At 36.2% G+C, this 17,064-nt stretch overlaps 1 protein-coding gene across 3 annotated transcripts in view; it reads right to left on the bottom strand.

Moving 5' to 3' along the window:
• Window positions 1-3,675: 3,675 nt before the first annotated feature.
• Window positions 3,676-17,064, bottom strand: part of HACE1 (HECT domain and ankyrin repeat containing E3 ubiquitin protein ligase 1) — a 49,869-nt gene continuing 36,480 nt past the window's right edge. For all 3 annotated transcript variants that reach the window (XM_032184634.1, XM_032184635.1, XM_032184636.1), the window contains 6 exons: window positions 15,493-15,689; window positions 10,755-10,886; window positions 10,012-10,110; window positions 9,632-9,702; window positions 5,008-5,121; window positions 3,676-4,566 (listed from right to left, as the gene is read on the bottom strand). In XM_032184634.1, the coding sequence (XP_032040525.1) occupies window positions 4,464-4,566; window positions 5,008-5,121; window positions 9,632-9,702; window positions 10,012-10,110; window positions 10,755-10,886; window positions 15,493-15,689 (716 nt within the window). In that variant the 3' untranslated portion in view covers window positions 3,676-4,463. The remainder of the gene's footprint in view (window positions 4,567-5,007; window positions 5,122-9,631; window positions 9,703-10,011; window positions 10,111-10,754; window positions 10,887-15,492; window positions 15,690-17,064) is intronic.

Below are 17,064 nucleotides of genomic sequence, written 5' to 3' on the forward strand. Positions count from 1 at the left end.
CAGGCTAAACAACCCCAGTTCCCTCAGCCGCCCCTCACAGGACTTGTGCTCCAGGCCCTTCACCAGTTTCATAGCCTTCTCTGGACACATTCCAGGGTTTCATTGTCCTTGTGGTGAAGGGCCTAAAATTGAACATGGGTATGGCCTCACCAGACCTGAGTTCAGGGGGACGATCACCTCCCTGGTCCTGCTGGCTGCACTATTCCTGATACAAGCCAGGATGCCGTTGGCCTTCATGGCCACCTGGGCACACTGCCGGCTCATGTTCAGTCAAGCATCAGTCAGCAGCCCCAAACCCTTTTCCTCTGCACAGCTTTCCAGCCTCTCTGCCCCAAGCCTGTAGCACTGCAGGGGTCTGTTGTGGCCAAACTGCAGGACCCGACACTTTGCCATGTTGAACCTCATCCCATTGGCCTCTGCCCACCAACCCGTCCTGTCCAGGTCCCTCTGCAGGGCCTTCCTACCCTCCAGCAGATCGACACGTTCCCCCAGCTTGGCGTCATCCGCAAACTTTCTGCAAAGGGAATTCATTACGTCTTACCTGGAAAAGAAGATACTGCTTATTGACTGCTTTTCTAGTATGTTCAGTTTAACACTGAACATATTTGGCTTCCTGAAGTACCCACCCCAGAAAGACTTTCTGTAGAAAAAGAATCTCCTAGAAGATAATCTTGTATTGTAGGAATTCATAGGAATATCGACTAGTGTAGAGAATCCTGGGCAAACAGCTGTTCCAGTGCATCATATACTGACACCATTTCAGACTTCTAGAAGAAATTACAATCTCTCCTCCCCCGCCCCCCCCAACATCTCTGCTGATTAATCAAGAGACTTGAGATTGACATTAATCATAAACCAACAACTTCTGTTTAATATGTATAAAAAGATAAGTATGTAATATGCGGAAACCTTGAAGAAGTCCTTCTTTCCACCCTGGCTTGCCACGCATTAGGCGGGTACCTGACATGCCTTGTGGAAGATGCCTTCCTTCTGAAACAAACACCATTACTGAATTTATCTTTTCTTTCTCATCTGCTTCCCCCACCACTAGGCCAAGCAGCACTCCTTTCCCTTTTATTAGGCATTATTGAGTTGTACTTGCAGAGCTGAAACAGCTCATTAGATTTCAAAAACAGTCCAACTACACTAAAACTACAATTTTGAATTTAGTCTTTTCAATATAGTTCACAAGCTTCCAAAGCAGATGTGGTCTTCATATTGTTTTTTACTGTACGCATGGAAGTCTCCAAGTCTCTGGAAAATTTAGGCCAACAACCTTCTCTCTCTCATTCCATTTTCAATCTTATTGACTATAGTAATTCATATGGAACATACAGTAGTAGTCATTAAACTACATTTCACAGTTTACGGTTTTAATGGTTTTGTAACATTAGATGCATAACACATTTTCAAGCATCAAAAACTAGGCTTTGCTATATAACATTTTATAAAGATAATAAAAGTTAATGAGCGCTCATGATCTATGATGTGACAAGACATCTGTTCTGTTCTTTTCTTTCCTAGATAAAACACTCACCCTGCCTTCTTCTGGCACAGTTGGAAAAAACAAATATAAACCAATTAATCATTCTAAACTATAAGCTATATTAAGTTATATTTTCTCAACATGCTTGTCATATCCTGTCGCTAATAGGGCGCAGGTGTCCTAAAAACAGTCTTTCAATGCAATAATTAAATCCTGGTAACTTCACATGGTCAACTGCTGCAGACAGTAATGTTTAAGTGTTCCAGAAGAATATAAACAACTACTCAAAACTAGCAATAACAAAGATATGAACTCCTGGTGTAGAGGAGCCCAGCAAGCAGAAAACGGACATACAGCTCTTATTTACATCATGCTTTCTCATTACATAAGTACTTTGAAAGAATTTGATTCTATCAAGAAGTATTTTGCACAAGTACTACAAGGTACTTCATAAGGAATATGAGTAATATTAGTAAGAAGAAGCAGTCTGTTTCTGTACCATTTGTGATGCTCTAACAGGGAGATGTGTCAACAGAAAACTGTTAAGAAGATTAAAACTTTGCACTACATTACATGCCAAAATCAGCTGCGGAGCATCTTTGGCATACAGCTTGAGACCAAATTCAGCTTGCTGATACTTCTGTGTTTGGACACCATACAAGACTATGCAAGGTTCCAGTTTCCTGTAAACTACTGGATACCACCACAAAACAGAACAGGTGAAATGCAAAATGAAAAAAACAATTGCAAATCGCAGTTAATTGATATAGTTAATGAACAACTGTATTTATGGTAAAACACCTGGATAAAGACTTAAATCCCAGTTCACCTAAAGAAAACAAATGCATAACCCCTGGAAAATATATTGAATTGTTCAAAACACTTTCCTGGTATCAAATCCACCTGGCAAAGGCACACAAAGAAATCGGATACACGGTCAGGGAATCAAGTACTGCCCAACCATGCAGAAAAGTGAAGTACTTTTGCTAAACTGATGAATCCAGGATAACTGGGGTTTAGCACTAAAACCCTACATATCCTCAAACATCTAACCCATCTAAGTAAGCTCCTTAAGCTGTCCTAGAGGATGCTACAGAGGAACAGCATGTGCTTCTGCTGACTAAACCAACAGTCTGGCCAAGATTCACTAACCACCATGCTGGCAGAGCCTGCCTGTTTCTACTAACTAAAAGCAGAATCCTCCTAAAATTGCATGTCAGATGCAGGTTCACAAACACTGCAGAAGAATTTAAAGCACAAATGGAACAGGGCAAGAGGGGAGGGGGCAGGGACTCTACACGTTTAAAGCTTAGCCTGCAGGAAAATTACTGTGGCACCACCGAATCAGACAGTCCATGGATTTCTCTCTCCCACCCCCAAGAGAGGTTATATATGCTTCAGATTAAAATAAATACATACTTAAAGTACAAACAAACAAACCAAGAAAGCAGCCCATACAGATCAATTAGCAAACTTAGGCTACACCTATATTAGCACTCAGTGAGTGTATGAGAACATCAGTAGTGAGTTGTTTGTTCTGAGGACATGAACCCTAAATTTATCACTTTGGGGTGTTCACTAAGCCTAGACTCATTTACTTCTGATCAGTGCAGTCCTGCAGATGTAACTAGATGTTCATCTATTAGTATTTGGTACATTTCTGGATGCTGCTTAGTTTCAACTGGAAAGAATCCAGACTGCATTCTCTGAAGCAAAAGCATGACAAGCAGGGATGATCAGATTCATTAAAACAAACAAACAAGCCACAGAGCAAACAAAAATAATCTTAGCCTGATCCAAAGCAATAACGTAGACCTATTCTAGGGTCCCTAACAAAGTTTTGCAAATACATCATCTAACCCCACTTATCAAAAGCGCATGCTGGTAAGCCACAGTTGTGCGTTTTTGCATGTTACTTGAGTAACATCCCTTAATTCTACAGAAATTTTGATGTGAGATTCTAATTATTATAGTCTTGACAGTTAACCTTTCAATAAGCTCAGGTTCTTTCCATGTGCATTTGCTTATGACCATCCATATACTCTGACAATGCCTTCTCAAATACTGTTTCAATGGCAATTTAAATTACTAGCAAGGTGAACGGAGTCTTAAAAAAAAAAAAAACGCAAAACCACACAAACTAGTCACATTCAAATTCTCGTAAAAATATTAAAATTTTATAATAACTTTTGAGCATACAATTATGTCAAGGAAACAGTAAAGGCATTCAAACAAACAAATGGATATAGAACTTAAATAATATTTACAAATTCTAATCTGCAAGTTGACTATAAAGTCACAAATACTTTAAATACTTAGTAGAATATAGTGTAAATTCTAATATAAATTAGATAGTAATTTCATCTGATATCCTTTCCAGTTGTAAGTCTAATCTTTACATATTATATACATTAAAATGCTAAAAAGTTATAAAACTTTATTTGTTGCTATGCAAAGAAATGGAAAATACATCAGATCTGTCTTACTGTACAATATCCAAATTGAACTTTCTATAGTGTTCTCTGAAAAAATAAATGGCACTTTCACATGCAACAAGGCAAAAAGTACACGTCTGTCCATTACCAGTATGCCATCTGAATGTAAAATAAACTATGACACAAATGTCATTCAACCATCTAGTTGAAAATCAAAAATAAGACTGTAGAAAGAGATTCTGACAAACTTTCTGATTCAGACTGAAGTAATAATGAAAAGCATGTAAACTGATTTCCATACAGTCCTGACATTTAAATAAATGAAAATACAGAATACTGAGAAATGTAAGTTCTTTGACAGTATCAAAGTTACTTTGACAACATATAATGGAAAGAAAAACCTGATGATCCTGTGTGAATTCTGAAAACCAGCCCTGCCAATGGGCTGCAGCACCTAAGCTGCTTTTCTATTGACAGTTTCCAAAATTACTTCTGCCACTTTGAATTGCACATCAGTAGACAGATGAGTTTCCTGGACTTCATTATGCCATTGTGTAACCATAGCTTCCACAGTGTAATGCCACAAGAAGCCTGTCCTTTAGGATTTCTTTACTTGGGTATTCAGGTAACTTGAGCATATTGATGCTGAAAAGAAAAAAATAAAAAAAAGAAAACATCACAGGAAGAAACTCAACAGTAGTTTTCTGATTGAGAATCCTGAAGATGTCACATTTATGGAACAAAAAGCAAACAAATAAAATCAGTGTTCCATTACAACCCCATAAAGTATTCATGCATATTGCAGAAAAGTAAGTTTTTTTCATTCTAATAAAATTTAATACAATAATTTAACTTGGATATTCCCTTATTGATCCCACTCGTTGTGGTTAAGCAAATGAGCAAAACAATGCAACTACCTCTAAGTAAAAACCCAACATTTTGTTGGCTAGAGAATACTCCATAAACTGTCTATAGAGTTTTTTGAGCTTTTTAATAAAAGCGTTCAAACAGATTGTATTTTTGACTGACAATTATTTGAAAAAACGCCTTATGTCAGAGTATTTTAATAAGACCTAGTTAACATACCATGTGCTTGATGTTGGTAAAAGATTTGCAGTATACGGCACAGCAGCAATTGTAAAATTTTGCAATCCACTTCCACCCATTATATGGGCAAAGCCACCATGAGGCACCCTGGAACTGAGAATACTCACAGAAGTTAGATCATTGTAAGGACATCTAAAACATAACATAACAAAATAAAACATATTTGACCCTGCACATACTTTTTTACTGTTACATGTGACCAGCTTTCATACAGGTTCTCCATGTCTCACCAGAATCAAAATTTTCACTGTCTAAATACTTTTAATTACAATATCGAATAATGCATTTATTTATGTTAGACATAAAATTCTTTGAAGGTTAAGAGAACCCTGTCTGCAAAGAGAACTCATTCCTTTGACCAGTTTTTAGAACAGAACGTCATCTCAGTTTACTACAGTAATTTTACCTTATTAATTTATTTACATTTACAGTTTAAGAAATAACTGCATTATCAAAAATTTTGTTCTCCAGTTACTACCTGTGGGACAACTGACTATAGTGTTTTGATGCATCTTTTCATATAGGTTTTCAGTTTACTAATAAAACCAACATATCAGTTAAATCCTCATCTAGGGACATTCTATAGCAAAGCCACACACACACACACAAAATCACTAACACATTCAGGAATGCATTCTCACTTAATCATATTATTCAGATTTTTTTTGCTTTTATCAATGTATTATTCAAGGATTACTTTAAATATAAATAGATAATAGACCTGCAATCTTCAGCACCCCTCACAAATTCTAAACAGAGAGGAATAGAGTAAAATTTAGATATAACATCAATGGAAGTTAGTATATGTTACAACGTCATACCTGTTGTTACTACAGCCCTCATAAATAGGAAAAAGACAGGCAAGAAACTATTAGAAGAAGGACTAAAGAAGTTGAATGTGAGCCAATAATGCATTCTTGCAAAGAACAGCCTCCTTGGTTGCATCAGGAAGAACACTGGCATGAGGTGAAGGGAGGTAATCCTTCCCCTGTACTCAGTCCTGGTGAAGAAGAACTGACTCCAAACTCTCCAGTAGAAGAGAGACAAGGGCACACTGCAGCAAGATGAGCACAGGGCCACAAAGAGATTAGAGCACCTGACATGAGGAGATAGAGCTGGGACTGTTCAACCTGGAGAGTGGAAGACTCAGGGAAATGCGATCAATACTTTTAAATGCCTGAAGGGGAAAATGAGTAAGATGGAGCCCAAGTTTTCTCAGTAATGCCCAGTGAGAAGACAGGAGACAATGGGCTCAAAATGAAGCCCAGGAAAATCCATTTAAACTTGAGATTTTTTTTTATTTTTTTTTTTCCTGCAAGGGCAGTTAGACACTGGATTAAGTTGCCCAGAGAAGTCATGGGGTCATCATCCTTGGAGACTGGACAAGACCACGAGCACACAGCTTTAGCTGACCCTGCTTTGAGCATGGGGTTGGATTAGGCAGTCCCCACAGGTCCCCCTCCAACCTTGTCTATTTTATGATCCTGTATCTAGCAAAGAAATCGATAAAACAAAATAAACCTTCCAGCAAATATTAAAAAGCTGTTAGCATTCCAGATTTCAGATACTTACATTAAAGATTATGAAAAAACAAAATGACTGCAAAAAGCAGGAGCAAGGGAAAATCAGAATGAAGTAATGCTTCCACTCACAGTAAAATTACTTGATAAAAATGCAGCAGAGCAAAGGTTACTATTGCCAGATGTTAAGGAGCTATGACAGAGGTCGCAACAATACTTTTTAAATATACCTGTAAGAGCTAGCTATAGTGTCCAAGAAAAAGCTATACCACCTGTCTTAATGACAGCATTATTCAGCAGGCAGTTCTAGCACTGGTGTATAACTCAACCATCAAGAAGCGAAGTACTGATTATTTGCAGCATACTATTTCTGACACACAAATGTGATTATGTTCACAGCCACAGTTCAAAACAGTTGTAAAGATTTTACAATGGTACCCTCTTTTATATGATGTTTTTGGCTTGCATTTCTACTACAGTGCTGCCTCCCCTGCAGTGATCTTTTGTTCTGTGAGCCAGGAGAATTCTACATTCAAATAAGCAATAAAATACAGACTTCACTCTGTTGAATATTTCCTATTCAGCCCACTATTAACTAACATTTTTACAATTTAACTTATTAGAATGCTTTTCATACAATAGGTTAAAATCATACAGAATGGTCGTGGATTTCAAAGCTTGAAAGTAACAGATGGCTGCAGCATGAGTACAAGGCTCTGAGTATGAGGTTTTATTTCAAAACAAAACACTGCCAATAACAGAAAGAGGGCCTTTCAAATATGTGTAAATAAGATCACGAGATCCTACCTTTCACTCTACATGTACATACAGCCTTGAGCAAGAGCAACAATACAATTTCATAGCTTTGGAAACTTCAATGATATAAAAACATTTAAACTTGCATCTGAATCTTGTCTACCTATTTTTCCATAGGCTATATTTAGGCTTTCAGAGTGCTAAGACCTCCAAACACATAGCATCTGCTACTCAAACTTTACATGCGATATGGAAAGTGTGCTGTTAAAAAAAGATGTCTCAGAATTAGTATTACTGCTGAACGCAATGCTGTATGCTCTGAACTACTAAAGTAAGACTTTATTACATGGAAGAAAAAAATCTTTAGGACTGGGAGAAGATGAAAGGTAACACTTGAGAAATATTTAGAAATGTCAGAGAAACACTGAAGACATTGCCATAAATGTAATTAATGTTATTCGACTCACTAAATTAATTTTATAGCCTTTAATTGGAAGGAAAGAATAGTACTACTTCATAAAAAAAAAAAAAATCAATTAACTGGATATGTAGAAGAGACTAAAGGAAAAAATAATGAAAAATTTGAATGCAGACTACCAAGCAGCACACACAGAATCTTAAAAGAAATTCCTCATTAAATAAATATGGAGCATTCAGTTAGAAAAAGATTCAAGTTTGAAATCAGGTATACTTTTAGTGTAAAGTTTGACTTGAAATACCAGCCTGTACTAGACAAACTGGAATTTTAGCTCACAGACAACTCAGCATCTAGATCTTCCATGCCCAGAAACTAGGACTTTCTAAGGCATTGCTGGATTTATGTGCAAAAATGCTAGATGCACACCACTATTAGAGGTAATTTCTGAAATCTAAATGTTTGCGGAGAAATATCTGTTGTGTTTACCTCACTGGAGAAAAAACACAACAGGTTCTTGCTAGGTGATAGAAGAAAAAAATAATAGCAATTTGTTTCTAAATTCCAACGCAGAGTTCTTAAAAAAAAAAAAAAAAATGTATTTCCTACTAACAAGAAATCCTACTAACAAAGTTGGCACGTGATTTGTGAGCAAAATAATACATGTTTGAGCACTATTCAATCAGACCACGTAACTGTTTACTTGATAGAAAGCATCCCAGAGAATCCAGATTATCCCAAATGCCATGCACATAGTGAATGTCACATCAGCATCATTTAGAATGTTTTAAGCAGAATTTGAAAAATGACTTTGTATCTTAAGTATCCTTATTTGCTATCTAGATTTAGAAATGGATTAGTCCATTAAAAGATGGAAGACCAGCAGCTGACACGCAACAGATGTGCAATCAGAGTTACAGACTCGTTTCTGTAGAGGACAGACAGAAAAAGATGGATGTGCACAGAATTAGCTTTTTTAATTGTCTGCGATCCCTAAAAACAATGAAATTTGTAATAAATCAAGTGAAACTAACAGAATTTGAAGACTGTGCCATTTGATGATACATCCATGACTGTGAAATTCCTTCCTATAAAAGCCAAGGTTTGATGATCTAAATTTGCATTTTACCACCGCTTAATCACAAAACCTATAAACAAAGGAAAGGTCAACTGCTCCACTGATCCCAGAGTAAGAAAGAAACACCAAATTAAGAAGACGGCATGATCTCTATCTGCTACCAGGAAAAAAGGAGAAAAAAAAAAAAAAAAAAAAAAAGGACAACAAAACCAAGACAGCCCATGTGTGTCACTCTGCAAAGTACCTATATACAGGTATCTGGCAACTCACCCAGCTCAAAGTGGCATTTACTGCTCAACCTGTCCCATCCCTGCCCTGCACTGCCACCAAACCATAAAGGAAATTGAAGTGGCTTTCCCTGAAGACCAGCTTGAATTTAGGGCAGAAATACTACATAAGACAAATGGTCTTGCATAAGGTTACTCTTTCATTTGATCTTGACATACTGCACTAACGTTAAATCCAAATGAGCTTTAGTAGAAGGATATTCTATTTACACTGACTAAAATGATACCCGGTTATATCTCATGTATTAAAGCCTTTATTGATTCCACCTTACAGTGGAAGGTGGCCCTGCCCACAGCAGGAGGGTTAGAACTAGATGACCTTTCAAGTTCCTTCCAAACCAAACGATGATTCCTGGAGGAGCTAAGAGCCACATAAATATGCAATAGAAAGAAGAATATAAAGTGCAGTTAAATTCACTACTTCCTTGTTTAAAAACTGCCTGAAACAGCAACTTGTTTCTACGTAGGTGGTTTGTATGGCAGTCTGAAGTCTGTTAACTTATTTCAGAGTATCTAGCACATTTGTTATTACACTAGAGTTTCTCACCTGCCAGTAACAAACTGCAATAGTAATACTCTCTCTTCCTGAGTTAGTTCTTCCACAACATCCCAGAACCACTAAATGAAATAAGAAAAAAAAAATGTTAGTTTTCATTTTTTACTACTTACAGTACTTGAAAGGATAATGGTAAAACAATAAGTTTGTGTTTGTATCTTAAATTATGGATATTTTCAGACCAAATTAATACATAACCAAATCATTTAATATACAAGAAGTCATTTAATATAGAAATATAGCATAAAAAAGCTCCACAAATTTTAGTCAGTCAGCTTCCATGAAAAGACAGAAAATGACAACAAAAAAAAACTTTTTGTGGATTAAATTGCAATAATCTATATTATTAAAAAAAAAAAAAAGAATTTTACCTGAATAACTTGGTCTCCTCTCTCATAGCCGCTGGTGTATTCTGTATTTTTTAACCAATCATTCACATCAATTTCTGGCATGCCAGACAACAAAAGCTCCTTCAGAAAAAGCACATAGCTTTTGATTAGTGCTGACTAACCATTAATTTCAAGCGTCTATGCTATTTTAAAAAGTTATTGCTTTAAAAAAAATGCTGTGCATTTTCTGTTTAGTTTCAACCTTACAGTCTTGGATTATTATTACCATGACTAACTTTTAATACAAAAAAAAAAAAAAAAAAAAAAAAAAAAACAACTTGAATTCGGATAATGTTACATGATCCATCCAATTTAAACACAGAGTATCAAAGGGTAGAAATTATGATGAAGGAACTTAGAAAAAAAAATATCTGACTTTTAGCATGACTAGAGACAAAACTTGAGATATCTTAGTTACAAAAGATCCAACTACTCCAAAAACTTATTTCAATTTGATTCTCAAACTCAAAAGTGTGTCTCAAAGACAGTAGACAGCATCTCCTGACTTTTAAAGATTTTTTTTTTAAAGAAATGCCAGAAAGATGGCTATTCTAAATAAGTAGGATAAGCAGGAATACTCAGATTGAAAACCCCATTGATTGATGCACAAAGAAAGACTGAAATGAAAGATACACAATTAATATTTTGTGGGTACTGAGCTTTACTTCTACATCATTACATTACTGATGAAGGGTGCTGAACAAAGTACAGGCGTATCTGCTTACCAGTTCATATTCATCAAACAGCTGAATCAAAGACGGTGGAATGAACATATGGAAACCTTGTAAAAAGGCATTTATCTGAGGTTGAATGGCTCTTGTCATTCTAAGTTCAGTGACAAGCTGGACATACTCAGCCTGTAATTAAGAAAATGACATTAAGACATACAACAGCAAAAATACATCATGCTCACGCATACACAAATACGCATAAATGCAGTCCTCCATACATCACAAATATTATTTACTGTAAGGTGTTAAGAGTCCCCCTATGAACTTTCCACCCACTGAAGCCACCTGAGATAATTCAGAAGACCCTTCAGAATCCAGAGCCCTTTCTGCTATTTCCCTTCCTTCCTTCCACCAAGACAATTCCCAAAAAGCAGGGTTCAGAGGCCAGCCAAAACAGACCTGGATCAAGCCCAAGGAAATGAATAGAACTTGGTTTGTCGTGCCTGCATCTAATACAGCCACCACTGGCATTTGTTGTTGCACAGTTAAGCCAACTGAACTCAGAAAAAAAGTAAAATTCCAAAGCAACATTTGTGAGCCAAAAGGGCTTGCTTGCGTTCCCACTGTCTCTGGAAGCCTAACTGAATATACTAACTACCCCTGCAAATTTTGTTGTAATAAACCCTTCACCACCACCACCCCCCCTTTTTTTTTTTTTTTTTTTTTTGTAAGGTCTTAAAAGTCTTCTCAGTTTTTAAAAAAGGGGAAAAAACAAAAGCATTTATACGGTAAACATGCAAAAAGACGATAAAATAGTTTGCACGCTTGAGAGATTTGGGTACTCTGTCCCCTTTAAAGGACTCCAGTTTGAAAAGGAATCCACTAGGGCTCGGCTGTTGAAAACACAAAAGCCTAGGAGGCAGTTAAAGGAAGGCTTTTAGAAAAAGACAGACTTAAAAGTGCCTGCATTAAAGCTGTACAAACACATCTCATTTAACTTGACAGAACTTTGCAAGTCTAATAAAGTTTCTTTACTCCAGAAAAGAAAATTTGTCCTCAAATAGAAATCTATTCCTGGATTATTTGAAGTATACAGTTTCAAAGTAATGCTTTTACTTCCTAATTGTGATTTCTAATAATGGAATCATAAAATATACCTCCCAATTCTTAACCATCTTAACCATCATCATGCTTCAAGACAACAACCTTACAAAAACACCACGTGGATTTTTAAATTAAAAAAAACCTTTGATTAACGTTTGGGCTTTGAACCTGCACAAAAGCCCAGGTAAGTATTCTTTCTCTCCTCCCTTTCTGAATAAAAAAACAAACAAAAAAAGGCAGCAGCAAAGACAGCTCCTTACATTCCCAAAGTATACAGGGGTTAGTCAACTGCCTCACGGTTGGAAGATATTTTTAAATGCATTAATAACATTTTATTAGAGTGAGAGGACAAATAATTTATGAAGACATACCTAAGCATGTCTTCAACTGCCAAGCTGTTCCCAAATATCTAGTTTCAATCTAGCAATCTCCCTGGGTTGCTTTTAGTACCTCCCTTTTCTAACGAATTAGATGAGCAGCCAAAGGAGATTAACTGCACTAGACCAAAGTCAGCCTCTGCATCTACATTTTATAGCTCTGGGAAGAAATAAGAAACATTAGCTAGGATTAAAAGCAGTGTTAACAATGGTCTTCAATGATCAGATCAGAAATATTTGTTTTTAAGTCTCTGTTACTTATGTTAGGCTATTGAGAAAGCAGGGTTGTAGGGAGAAAATTTCACAATCTTATTTTGAAAAATCCATTAGAAAAAATTATTACATACCTAAGTACCTATTTTCTGCATTACAAATATATTTACATTAAACACTTGCATTATGAAAAACGGTTGCTATGCTTTAGGTATAACAAGAAATCTTTAAACAGCCTGGTACAGCAGCGCGTATTGACTATCAGAACTGGTGCATGCTGCGAGACCTTTACTATAAAATTTACGTAATGTATGATAGAAAAAAAAATGGTCAATTTGTTTTTCCCTCTGTTCACTTCATTTGCATTTTATTCCCTCTTAGAAGCCTTAGGAACACATTAAAAAAACAAATACCTCCAGAATTTCATGCACAGTCCTCCACAGTGCATAAAAGGTACAACTCATTCTGCATTCAGCAAGATGCACATCACAAATCTGACAAAAACGTCTAGCTTGGGTAAGGGCTCGTTTTGTACTTTCCTTTGAGGTGAAGCAAGCAAAGATCACACCTCCCTGATTTCACAACCCCAAACACTGGGGTGAGGCTATGATTAATGTCCATTATGATGTTCAGGTTTAGGGGGCAGCCATATTCTAACACTGTTTGAAAAAGTTGTGTTTTTTTTTTTTTTTTTTTATTGCCTAACAGCACAGCCAGGTCACAGACACACAAGTCCCGAAGCCATATGACTGTGGAGTTTTGGACTACTTTTAAAAACAACATATGGTCATACTTTGTCTCTCTCTCATTTTTCCTAAAAAGTAAGTCGAAAGCTGCAGGAACATATACAGCAAAGAACAAAGAAAAACATATAGCAAGGTACTCGAAAAAGCAAGACTTCTGTTTGAGGTCTCCCCATTATCATGATAAAAGGCAGTTGAACCACTGCTATAATGGATACTTCATCTGGAACTACACAGACAGTCCAATTGTAAGATTGGAACATTTACATTGCACAAACCCACAAGCATTCACCTATTAGACAGTTGATGTAAAAAGAGAAAATTTGTTCGCTCAAAGAAAACAGCTTCTTACAAACAGCTGTTATTACCACTTCTCAATGGGGCTGGTGGCTTTTTTTTTTTTTTTTTTTTTTTTTTTGCTTTTCAGTAAGAGGGAAATGGATTGTTTGGATGGTTTCTGTTGCTTTGGGTTTGTTTTTTTTTTTATCGGCTTTTTTATTTGTTGCTGTTTTTTAATTTATTTTTAAGGAATAAAGATTTGTTCAATTTCCTTTAAAAATATGCTGTCTTCAAACAGGTAATCTGCTGGTGTGCATACACACCAAGTTCTTTTAGGAGCTATATTTCCTTCTCCCAGAGGTATTGCGAATACAATGAGTTTTAAACAGAAGTCTTTTATTCCTCAAGTAAAGGCAGAAGAAAAAGATATCTGTTGCAGAAAAGAGAGATGCATAAATCAGAGGATACTCTTTTCTGTTTAGCCTACTAGAGCTGCACGTTAGAGAAATCCAAAAAAAATTTCCCAACAGCACTAAAACCCACTAAAACACAGATCTACAATTTTCAACAACTCAGTTCGTTGTGTCAAAATCAGCAGTATAGAGACAGTGTCATTCTTACAGATGTTTGTTGACTTTACATTTTGCAGCCTGCAAATTCAAAACTCAATGAATATTAACAGTTTAAGAGCCACCCTAACAGCTAGCTGTTTTTTTTACCACCCTTCAAATAAAAGCTACACAAACTCTAGTCCTCTCCTGTCACCCCAGAGGAAGGCTGATGAGCTAGCATGGGTGCATCTGTTCTACACAGTGTTGCCCAGGCAGAAGTTAAGGGAACAATGTGAGCTAAAGATGTCTGAGGATATCCTCGCGTAGGCAAACTTCTAATTTCATGCTGATAGCTGCCAACTGGTTTTCAAATGGTTGTTACGAAACCACAATTTATTTCAAGTACATCTGTTTTATATACTGAAATTAAGACCAGAAACAAAAATCAACATCTTTGCTTTCTCTGATAGGTAATAAAGAAATTAATCATCCACTCCCTTCACAATTAGACTTGTTTTATCATCTTTACTCTTTCATGAATGATTATATTGCAGGAGACAGTGCAGAATCAGGCTAATAACATGTATTTCAGTTATTGCGATGGCACTCTGCCTTAATGAAAATGAGGATTAAGAACACAAGAAGCCAGTGCCAATTGCGCCAAAAGAAACTAAAATTTTGTTAGAACAAATGCTGACACCAAGTGGTCATGTACCATTACGACAGCTGTCCATGCTAGCGATGAAGCTGCAGGAATACTGCATACACAAAGCAAGTTAGACTAGATCCACACTTAAGAAAACCAACACATAAAACAGACAAGGAACAGAAGAATCAACGATACAAAAAAAATACAGGTTTATGCATGACACTGCTTTGGTTACTCAAAAATACCTAGTTACGAGCTGCAGATTTCAATTAGAATAATGTCCATCTTCATTTTCTACATGAGTCAAAATCTGGCTGTGTTTTCCCATTTTTGTTTTTGAGTTAAAGCTGCAGAGAATTCAAGGGCTTTCCAAGCTGTTGCTATTGAACTATATTAAAAAAAATAAGATATATACTACTGATACAGATACATTCCGAGAAAATTGCAAATGGCTGAAAAGCTTCCTGCAGCTTTTTACTCTGCCAGTTATTCTGTATATTACTGCACTGCAATCTAGGGCCATAGACTGCCCTAGCAGGCAGGATGCTTTGCGATGTTACCTGTGGTTTTATTTTTTTAAAGCAATTGTTATAGTTTTACTCTCCTGCTATTTACCCATATCTGAATTTTTTGAAATAAACACTTTATTTTCCTTCTGAGAGTTCTGACAGAAAGAAGAATATCAAAGCTGAACACTTAATGGAGATTACTACTTCGATAACACATTAAGCTAGAAAAAGGGGGCTAAAACATGTTGGCAACTTTTTTTATGTACTTCCTTCAAAAGTGGTGTATCATTTATGTTTCCAGTTATTCACAAAGTCATCCAATTATTTTTCTTATACTGTCAGCTTCTGACTAAACCTGTATACTCACCTTGTTTTCCTGTGTAACAAGTATACTTGCACCCCCTGGCTTTAACGGCACTTCTTCCATTGCTCCAAACACATCAGTTTCAACAGAGAAGGTCAGCTCTAAACCCAGATCACTGATATCATTATCTAAAATCCACTGCAAGTTCTTCGCATACTCTGGATCAATAGATGCTACATCCTGATAATTTACAGGTATACCTAGAAAAAAAAAAAAAAGACAAATCCTCCAAATAAATAGGATAAAGTGAAAGGTATTCTAACTTAATTTATGGTAGAAGATTGCCCTCTAGAGAGGAACCAGAATAATGCAGTATTAGAAAAAGGGAAAAGGGATTCACCATTAACTGTAAGAGACCTGTACTTACTACATTTTAAAAGCATTAAAGTTTCCTCTGTATGTTTTTCTTTCCAGTGAAGCAAATGGCATACCATTCAGGCAACAACAGTTTGCACAATTTTACATAACTAATGGACATCAGTAGAAACATCTAACCATACAGAACATACAAGGTTAAATACATTACCCTAAATAAACTCAAGTTTTCTATGCGACTTCTAGAAACTCAAACATAATGTTTTGCTATACATTATCTTTTCCTCCCAGAAAAGGATCTGGAAAAAAAGACAATCTTTCTGTACTTTGCAAATTCTTTCACCCTTCAGCTTTCTTTTTAATCCTTTGCTATGAGATCTACTATTCAGTTGAGAAAAAAAAATATTTACAGAAATTTCACGTTTTCAAGCTGAATTTGCAAGTCAGTGAGAAGCAAATAAATAAATTTTATTTTTTCGATTATAAAAAAATAAATAAATTCAGAGCTGCTAGAAGTTTGGTTTCCAACCAAGTATGGAAACTGCCTATTTATATGCCCTTCACAAACACAGCACTCAAGAACAAATTTGAGCAAACATGTCCAGAACAAGTTGCCTAAGTTTGCACCGAAGAACTGCCTCTTCACTACACAAGAAAGCAAATCCAAATGCCTTTATGAAGGCAGATAGTTTAGATAACTATCAAGATAGATAAATACTTGGAAAGAGGTTAGGGGGTGCAGGTATTAGTAGGTAAAGAGAAAAGCAAATTACTGGGAAGTACTCCCTCTGCTTCACCACCTTCCATCCATTTGTGAAGCGTTACACAAATGTTCTATCCGTAGAGGTGTTCACATGCTATGGGCAGCAGAAGCAGCACCCACAACAATTACACATAAGTCAAAGGTTAACAGCTGGTGCAAACATGTAAATGCAAAAACCATGTTACAGGATTTCACTGGAAGTTCTAACTTGTGCTGAAATGTTGCACACAAGAACTGTAAGGCATTGTTTTTTTCTGATAAAAGTTTGCAGCACTCCAGTTTAAGAGATGGGCAGATAATTTACTAATGGATTTTCACTGTTATCTCTCAAAAAAAAAAAGTTTAATAGCTGTCTAGTAGCTTCTAAATGGCTGTCTAGTAGTTTCTAAAGGACTTTCACTTTTCCCTATTATTAAGCATATGTGCATTTCACATATGAAATGTGAAAATAGTATCATCTCTGGGGAACATAAGCAAACCATAGGTAACAAAACAGA

Source organism: Aythya fuligula, chromosome 3 (assembly GCF_009819795.1).
Source record: "Aythya fuligula isolate bAytFul2 chromosome 3, bAytFul2.pri, whole genome shotgun sequence".
In the NCBI taxonomy this organism is placed as follows: domain Eukaryota; kingdom Metazoa; phylum Chordata; class Aves; order Anseriformes; family Anatidae; genus Aythya; species Aythya fuligula.